At 36.0% G+C, this 10,000-nt stretch overlaps 1 protein-coding gene across 4 annotated transcripts in view; it reads left to right on the forward strand.

The window, feature by feature from the left end:
• Nucleotides 1-8,764, forward strand: part of LOC125038531 — a 13,468-nt gene extending 4,704 nt beyond the window's left edge. For 3 of the 4 annotated variants that reach the window (XM_047632031.1, XM_047632033.1, XM_047632032.1), the window contains exons 2-12: nucleotides 1-11; nucleotides 203-416; nucleotides 1,821-1,976; nucleotides 2,507-2,706; nucleotides 3,165-4,354; nucleotides 5,240-5,496; nucleotides 5,815-5,907; nucleotides 6,484-6,638; nucleotides 6,798-6,968; nucleotides 7,265-7,490; nucleotides 7,654-8,764. The exon at nucleotides 1-11 is cut by the window's left edge and continues 114 nt beyond it. In XM_047632031.1, the coding sequence (XP_047487987.1) occupies nucleotides 1-11; nucleotides 203-416; nucleotides 1,821-1,976; nucleotides 2,507-2,706; nucleotides 3,165-4,354; nucleotides 5,240-5,496; nucleotides 5,815-5,907; nucleotides 6,484-6,638; nucleotides 6,798-6,968; nucleotides 7,265-7,490; nucleotides 7,654-7,776 (2,796 nt within the window). In that variant the 3' untranslated portion in view covers nucleotides 7,777-8,764. The remainder of the gene's footprint in view (nucleotides 12-202; nucleotides 417-1,820; nucleotides 1,977-2,506; nucleotides 2,707-3,164; nucleotides 4,355-5,239; nucleotides 5,497-5,814; nucleotides 5,908-6,483; nucleotides 6,639-6,797; nucleotides 6,969-7,264; nucleotides 7,491-7,653) is intronic. The other variant, XM_047632035.1, reaches the window with a different exon arrangement.
• The last annotated feature ends 1,236 nt before the right edge of the window (nucleotides 8,765-10,000 follow it).

Below are 10,000 nucleotides of genomic sequence, written 5' to 3' on the forward strand. Positions count from 1 at the left end.
GCACTCCCAAAGTACGTGTAGTCAGCAGTTTCGAAATCTGGCATAATTTAACTTAATCTGTGAAATGCACACACCACAGAGTGTGCATGTTTTGCAGCTATAGGCTATCCTAATTTTGAAACAGTATCTCAACATTTTGACCTAAAATACACCAAGCCTCGGCAGAATCCCCCCTTACATACTTCACTTCTTTCAAATGCAGGAGTCACAACAAAGTCGGCGTAGCTTCAGGAGACTTGGGAGTCGACTCAGACGGACGGGTATGGGTGGAAGTTGGTGGGCCGGGGCTGAAGCTCCGCGTGATGCACCTCCACCCGGCCAACCCCTCCGTCGCAGAGGTCATATCAATGAGACTCTCAGGAATGGCCGATGCAGAGCGGGGAGAAAACATGATCAGTCTCCCAGCAGATGATGAGGTAAGAACATGGGTCTGCCTGATGAATGTTGCATTAAAGCTTTAGGATCCTGTACTCTTGAAGAATTTTTATTCCTAATTTCAATAAAGTGTCCCCAGACAGTTTTGGCACTTTTAGTCAATGTTGCTAGGAAAATTCTGTACTATTTTTTAATTTCTGTGAAATGTATCTGCACATGGATGGCTCTACAAGTGTTTAGCCACAAAGGAATCATTTAGTAGACCTTGTGACCTTACCTGATTTCCTTGAATTTGCAAGAATTTATTTTTTTTACAAATGATATAAATATCGATGGTACTAATTTTGTTATAGGCATTATAAATAATGCCTATAAGATAACGTAAAATATTTTTGAAAATCAAGGCAAAGGGTAGACAGGGAAGACAAGCAGTACTCATATTTGGCTTATTGGTGACTTAGTACAAGTGTAACCATTTAAGTGTAAAAAAATTAATAAAGTAAACTCACGGTGGGCATGGCATGTACATCCCATGCCCATCGGCTTTGGGTTAAACATCAATTTTTCTCTATATCGCTTTCAAATAATATGAAGTACAGGTGAGCAAAGGAGAATTTTCTTTTAACCCATTGACAACAGGTTTTCCTTGTGTCATACTGAATCATGTGGTGGACATTGTAAGTAGTTAGCTGCCTATTTAACAATTAGGAGCACAAGGAACATGCATTTACCCCACTCTCTATGCTTTTGGCTTTGGCATATACACTTTTTAGGGAATGATAAAAAAAGACTTTAAGAGGGTCATTATTGCCGCAAAGACCACCATCAGAACCAAACAAGTGAACAGATGTCTAATGCACACAACTTATAGCAGGCTCAACCAAGCATGGCATGGAATATTAGCCACCAGGCCCATGACGTGATTAGACACTACACTGCATGAATGGGTTAATATCCATCCTCTGTTTATGGGTAAAGGTGGAAGATTATCTCTCAAATAGTTCATCTCCAATCATCTCTCGGTTCTCTCGCATTTGTGTTGAGCCATCTCTTCTTTCGTTTATGATACTTGCACTTTTCCTTTTCACTTGGACATTTACCCTTGTCCATATCAACAAAGTCAATCAGTACTTTGGTTTCCTCTTCATATATGGGGCAGGGGGAGTCCTCAACAGATTTAAATGTGGGATTGATATGATCAACTACAAAACTTGATTTCATAGTGCAGTGTAGGGTAGTAGTTGCTAGCATGATCCTGTAGTTAATGATGGTTATTTGTTATTCTATGATTTATGACGCTAATGACAGTAGATTCTGAAGTTAGTCATCTGTGATCATAAATCCATAGTGAGCTTTTGATATTTCAAACTCTTAATATCTTACTTTCTTCCTATAGTGTCAAAGTAGACAGAAAACACAACCTATATATTTACTTTTATAAACAGATTTCCTTGGCTTCGCTTGAGGACTACTGGTTCAACCACTGGCAAGGCCCGTACATCATGGCAGATTCAAATCAAAACAACGTTAACTTCAGAAGGTCCCGAAGGAGTTTGAGGAAGTCTAAGAGAAAATTCCGGTGCTCTGTTTGTCAAAAAAAGGTAATTTTGTTTGTCTAGTTTTATGATCTCTATTAACCCCAGGATTGCTTGTGGTGTATATATACCTGAGCTGTAACTGTATACACACACACCTCAGTTGGACATATTTTTGACGAATCAAGTTTTATTGTTATCTTCATTAATTTTAGATCATTTACAGGTGAATAAAAAAAAAAAAAAAAAAATCATATATTGACTGTCATTGGCTAATCAGATACTCGTGTGTGTGTGTATGTGTGCGTGTGCGTGTGCGTGTGTGTGTGCGTGTGCGTGTGCGTGTGTGTGTGTGTGTGTGTGTGTGTGTGTGTGTGTGTGTGTGTGTGTGTGTGTTTGCATTTGTGTGGTTGTTTGTTTTACATGATAAACATATATTTCATATTCATATTTCATATTGGCTGCGTAAAATGCAAATTTAATAACCTCAGACAAACGCTTTACAAGAAAGAAAAAAATGAAAGCCAGAAATACACCTCTGGTATCATGGCACGCTTCCATAACCTATCGAATCTAATGTCCAATTTTTTTCTCAGATAATAAATTCCAGCGGCCGTCATGAGGAGCCGCAAGAAGCTCCCTGCTTTGATGGTGAGAATGTCCTAGCTCACGTGCCCTCCATTAAGCTCGAGACCCGAAGCCCAAAGCTTGAGGACGCAGCAGCTGGGAGTTCTGATGATGAGTGCATGAAGCCGGCCGTGAGTGAGGAAACTCTCTCCAGGCTAGGCTTGGGAAGGTTAGACACTGAAAACAGTATTTCGTTATTGCATGTTGGAATGTTTATATCGTTAATTGTTATATTATATGTTATATTGTGTGTGCATAGTAAATACACAAAGGTGTGTGTGTGTTGGAGACACCAGAGTCTCCCCATATATATATACATATATATATATATATATATATATATATATATATATATATATATATATATATATTTGTACACTGTGTGTATAAACGTTAGTGTGAGTGTTAGTATGGGTATGGGTTTTGTGTGGGTAGGTATATATTTGTACATAGTAAAAGTAAATATACACCAATCCTCAACAACATTTTCAGGAAGTTTCAGCTACCTATTTTGTTATGTTGTGAATACAAGAATTTTTTTTTTACTTTTTCTTTCTTCATTACTGGATAGTTATACATTAAAGTTGTAAATTCTCTTTTTCATTCTTTCATTTTTATAACTCACAGATATAGTGCTAGTGATGAGCAGCTGGCTAGGGCTTATCGTGTGATGGACAACGAACTCCGAACCAGTTTCACTCTCTTTAATGAAGGAACAGTCACACAAGATGTTGTTGATGGCGTCAGCATGGATGTTCATGATGCCACTGGTTCTCCAGACTCCAGCCTCCATCTTGTGCCTCCTCTCCACAGCCCTAGGCAGTCTAGATCCTGTCCCTGTAGTCCCAAGCTTTCAGGGAGAAACCACAGTCCCAAGTCCAATACTGACAGCCCTAAACCGAGGTCCCGTTCGGGTAGCTCGAAGTTCTCACTAAGTAGCTCTCTCTTGGCCATCCATCGGCAAGCGTCCAATTCACTGAGACCAGACTTTCTCCGGTTTGACCTTGGCAAGGGGGAGCAGGGTGGGGGAAGCAGCTCCAAGAATGGCTCCCAGCAGAGCAGCCTCAAAAGTGAGCTACGGCACTCTCGGTCTGCTGCCGATGCACACAACAGCAGTTATGCTGATTCACATCTAACTGCTACTAACAGCATGTCATTGAAGGGGGAAAGCAGTGGCAATGAGACCTCAAGAAACGCCCTTCATGAAAGCCACTCGCTTCCAACTCTGAAGCTCTCGAGAATGTCCATGATATATAAGGGTGGCATGATTGTGAACCAGGACTCGCCTCAGAGCCTTACGTCAGACACCACTCGGCTGATCATGGAGGGAGCCTGCGCCCTGCCATCAACACCAGAAGCGGATTCTTACTCTGAGGAACGTGACCCACCCTCTATGCTTCTCCCTGATGTTGTGCCAAGGTACGAAGCCTCAGGCCCTGCGCTCAACCAGATTTCTGAAACGGAGGTCTCGGTGCCATCAACCCCTTCCTCTCCCAAAGAACAGGGCATGAAGTACCACTTTGATACCAAGGAGGGAGTCGTCAACCTGGGATTTGACGGACACGAGGAAAGCTCTGACTACTCAGATGTGAACGAACTCACAGGTGCCAAGCCAGCGGAAACGCCAAGTGATTCTCCCCGTCAGAAGGGCAGAAGGGGATCAACTGATAGTAATATTGACCTCGGGAAGAGCAACATCCAGCTTAATATTACGGACATACATGGCATATCTGTGGCTCATTCCCCTCAGGGTCAGGAAGTGACATTATCCCTTGAGGTTCCACAGGGAGCCAGTCAGGCAGTGTCAGGCCAAGCAGGTAAATGTCCTAATGAAATTTACTGTAATGTGTGAGTTAATAATAATTTTTTTTCAGATTTCATTATCTAGGTTATTGCATTTTACTTCTTTGAAATAAGTTACCATTTGAAGATAAAGAAATAGATCTCTGCATTGATTCTGTCTTTTTTATGTTATCTGTTGCAGAAGAATAAATGAACATGTGAGTCTTGTGAAAATATTTTTTTATAAACATTCACAACAAAGTAGTTATCTAAATGATCTTAACTATCTTTGAAAAAGGTTCAAGAGCTAATAATAGTTTATAGTATCTATTACCTCACCATAGTTATTTATATATATATATATATATATATATATATATATATATGTATATATATATATAAATATATATATAGACACACACACACACACACACACACACACACACACACACACACACACACACACACACACACACACACACACACACACACACACACACACACACACACTCACACACATACACGCATACATACATAAATACATGCATATATATATATATATATATATATATATATATATATATATATATATTATATAATATTTATAATATTTATATATGCACATATTATGAGTTAATTAGTTCAAAATCATTTCCTCTTTAATGATAAGGAATGAGGTTGTAATAATTTCCTGTTTGATAATTCTTGGATTTCGAGATTTGGAAAATGGACCATATGAATGATCATGTAGATAGATAGATAGATATAGATATATATACTCAGTTCAAAACCAGCATTTGCTGTAATCTGGTAATCAAAATGCATATTAGGTTTAGGATGTTTTCATATATATTTGCATGCTACCTTTTCCTTTCCATTGCTTGATATAGCTAATTAACAAAGCCCATGTGATTTACCAGGAGTGGACAACCTTTCTTGCGACACCTCTGAAGTGCTATCCTTAAGTGGTTCATCAGCACCCTCCAGCGCCCCCAGTACTATTGCAGCTGACTCAGCCTTATCCAAGCCACAAGCTCTGTTGCAGGAGGAGGAACAAGATAATGAACCTCTTTACGACCACATGCTAGAGGCTCGACAGCTGGTCTTCTGGTGGCAGAGGACAAACCTGAATGATAATTCAGAATTCTGCCAAAACTATGCTGAATGTAAAGTTAAAGTGAGTTAGTGAGATAGCTATGTTTTAAAAACAGATTTGTATTTTCTTATTATTATAATTATTATTGTTGTTATTATATATTTGATTAGTTAACTAATTGATTAATATGTTTATTAGTATTTTTTTAGTTTAATTTAGTTTAGTTTAGATTTCTGCATCACACCAAAGAGATAAATTATACATTTTTCATTAAATTGCAGTAAATGAGAACTTGAGAGGAGTCTTAGCATTTTGAAATCATTTGTTATCTCTTCTCTATATATCAATTATACTAAATACTTCAAGCATGGTTTAAGAGTTAATTATTTTATTTTACAGCAAAAGCCTTTGTTACTTTTCCTACATGGTATGGGTGGGAGTAGTGACGCTTGGAGGCAACAGCTTTGGTATTTTGTCAGCTGTGGATATGAGGTAACTTTTATACATTTCTGGTGGCACTTTTACAAGGAACTTTCTCTGAAAATGATTATTAATTTTATCAAAGGCGCACACTTTATTTATTTACATTTATTTGAGATATTTTTAAAAATTATAAATTGTACATTCCTCACCCTAAAGCAGTGTTCTCTGCTATATGGGTACAACCTGTTTACCCTCTTCCTTTGGAATTTTTGGAGAAAATAAAATCTTATTCCTATTAATATTGATAAATAACATTATGATAATAATGATAATAACATTAACAATATTATTATAGATAAAAAAAAAATCCCTAAAATTTAAAGAATGGGATGAACAGGTTATGTCAAGTTGGCCTAATAATTGTTTCCTTGTTAACTAATTACTTGTGAAGCCATTTACAGTATTCCCAGTTCCATTGGGTTCAGGATTTCAGAAGTAATCCCTTTTTCAATTCAAGAATCAAATGTTTATATATGAATAAATGTTCTTCTATATTCAAAATTTGATATTCAGTTTAATTTTTCATAGATAATAGGATTTCATTTGGTTCTAAGGAAACTACAGCCTTTTAAATTCTGATTCTAGGTTGTGGCACCAGACTTGATGGGTCATGGGCTGAGTTCAGCTCCAGACGACCCAAAGCAGTACACATTCTCGCAGATGCTCGATCACATGACCCTCGTGTTTGACCTCTTTGTGCCCCAGGGAAGGAAGTGCGTTGTCATAGGACATGGATACGGGTAAGTGTCTCAAGATGAAAGTAAGAAAGTTGACACCAGTGTAACCAAAGATGAGTTATGATATGGAAAAATATTAAAATTACAATAAAAAGATGAAAACTACAGAGAAGGGTTACCAGTCACACTAAGACCACAAATGTTATTTGTTAACCATTACAGGTGCTCCTTAGCAGCAGCTCTAGCAAGAGGTCGCCCACATTCCGTCCGTCTGGTGATCTTGGCGTGCAGTGGCGGTCCAAGCCCCCTCGTACCCACCCCTCCTTCCAAAACCTTCCTGCATTCGTCTATGGCGGCTTTCCTCAGTCCCTTCCTGGCTTGTGGGTGCTGCAGGTACGGGGATTTTAGCATTCATTCAAGAATTTGGGTTATGTGAGGAAGGGGGGTGTGAGGTCATGAGACATATATTCTTGCATTTTATTATTTTTGTAGTTGTTTTTATAATTGTTGTTATTGGTATTATAATTTTAGTATTATTGTTGTTAATTATATATCCATGGGTTATGAAATACATACAACCATAATAATCACCAGGAGATTATTTTATTGTTAGCATATACCTCATCTTTTCAGAATCCCTTATGAAATGTATAACCAAGCTAATTACCTTTTTATTATTATTATATCAGCAGAGAGATTTTATATGCACCAAGAGGAAAGCATTTTGCTGTCGAAACCTTGACAGGAAAGGCAATAACACCGACTCCACGCTATGTCCTAGAGTATGTTGCCAAGGGTCAGCACTGGCCAGAGGGTGATGTGGCCTTCCATCGACGCATAACAGTGCCGACACTTCTCCTGCATGGAATGAAGGATGATAGGGTCTCATTAGTAGAAATGTGTGAAATGGAAAGGGTAAGATTACTCTTAACTATAGTGCATTCATGAATTATCACAAAGGTGTGAATTTTTCATGATAGAAATCTCAGATGTCACCATTTTCCAAGATTTGGCATATCTGCGCTGTTAATTAAACTAACCCCACAAATAACTACACATTTCTCTATTCTCCTGGCAGACCATCCCGAGAGCATTCCTAGAGATGATCCCAAGCGCGGGTCATGACCTAATGACAGATGCACCATTGGAACTGTGTCACTCGCTTCACCGTTTTATCAAGAGATGGAAAAGACAACTTTGATGAACGAAGGTCATCGTAGTGATTGTTTAAGAAATTTGGATGTTGATGAGTAATTTGACAATGCAAAGTGTGCAATTAACATTTCAGAGTGAGGTCTTTCAGAATTATATTGTTCTGAAGCTGATGGAAATATCTAGATATTAGATTTGTATTGTGAAATTGGTCACTCCCATTCTTCAGTAGCAAAACGTGAAGTAAAGTCACAAAAGCACAAAGACAGTAACATGTGAAAAATAAAATGAATTGGCCACTATAGGAAAAGCAACTCAGTATCACAGGTGTTTCAATGCAAACAAGACTCCATCCAGAAATATGGAATAGGTTAATCCGTTTTAACCTGTATGTGGATTTGCTTATTGTATTTTTCGTATGTGGCAGTATTTTATTTTGTATCACATAGTCATCTTTGAGTGATTAATGCCAAAAGGAGTATTATACTCATCTAAAATCAGGTTGATTATTATTGCAATTATTCTTTTCTTTTTTTTATAATTAATGTATATTTGTAAATAATATAAAATTACTGTGAAACTTTATTCTTATCGGTACAGAGTTGAGATTTTTTCCATGAATTTCTTAAAGGTGACATTTTATAGTATATTAAGAGATTATCATACTCTTTTATTATATGTATACATACTCTTTTACTCCTTCATCATATGTATCATAGCTAATGTAGCTGTTATAGAACCACGGTGTGTTTGTTGCATCAGAGAATAGTCTTTCTATTTACTTTACAAGAGTGAGATCAGAATCATTACAGATTATGTCGCACACTGCTCACTGCTGTGCATTTTCCTGCCTTAATTTCTTTTGTCGAAGGGGAAGCGTATTTGGCCTCTGTTTTGTAGAATCATTTGGGGAATCATTTGTGTCTCTGTTGACCAAGTGTTCGTGGAGGATTGGGTTAACTGTAGTTGAATGTCCGTCCAACAATATATACTTAATTGGGTGATTAAGAGATTGAGAATACTATATTCGTCAATATATATATATATATATATATATATATATATATATATATATATAATGTATATATATTTATTTATTTATATATATAAATATAAATATGTATATATAAATAGTAATATATATATATATAAATATATACTTGTGTATGTATATGTATATTTACTTCTATGTATGTATGTATATGGATATGGATTTGTGTGTGTGTGTGTGTGTGTGTGTGTGTGTGTGTGTGTGTGTGTGTGTGTGTGTGTGTGTGTGTGTGTGTGTGTATATATGTATGTATGTATGTATGTATGTATGTATGTATGTATGTATGTATGTATATTCTTGCATACATGTATGTATATATATATATATGTATATATAATATGATATATATGATATATATAATATGATATATATGATATATATATGATATATATATATAATGTATTTATAATGTATATAATATATATATATATATATATATATATATATATATAGTATATATATAATATATAATACATTTATATATATAATATATTATGTATATATGTATGTATATATATATATGTATATATAATATGATATATATGATATATATAATATGATATATATGATATATATATGATATATATATATATAATGTATTTATAATGTATATAATATATATATATATATATATATATATATATATAGTATATATATAATATATAATACATTTATATATATAATATATTATATATATATATGTATGTATGTATAATGCAGGCAACTTCTTTTTCCTTTCTCTTTTTAAACATAACTCATGTGTAATTGCCTACCTGGTGACTTAAATACTTGTGGACCCATCTGTTTGTTAGAAAACTTTTTTAACACAAAGCTATTGCTGCCATGGAGCCATTTGTGAGGTCGCACACAGCTATAATTTCAGTTTCCCTTCTTTGTAACTATTCAAAACCCCCCTCCCCCAGAGTGAAAAATATTGGTTTTAGGCCAGTTTTGGAAGGCTTCAGCTCAAGTACAGTTAACAGTTGTTGTATAACTGGCAAATCAGGAACCGCCCCTTGACAGCCAAGGTCTAGACCAAAACTCAGCTGTCATGCCAGGGGTGACAGCCATACAGAATGGGTTAATACTCTTGTGATGTAGAAAATACTGATTTACTGATTATTCAGGATTCATCTTTGATGTGGGTCTCAACAGATGTTTTTAGTGCCTTTCAACTATCAGATGTCCAGTTTAATTAATAAGGTGTTGTTGAATATTTTTA

Source organism: Penaeus chinensis, chromosome 25 (genome assembly GCF_019202785.1).
Source record: "Penaeus chinensis breed Huanghai No. 1 chromosome 25, ASM1920278v2, whole genome shotgun sequence".
NCBI lineage: Eukaryota > Metazoa > Arthropoda > Malacostraca > Decapoda > Penaeidae > Penaeus > Penaeus chinensis.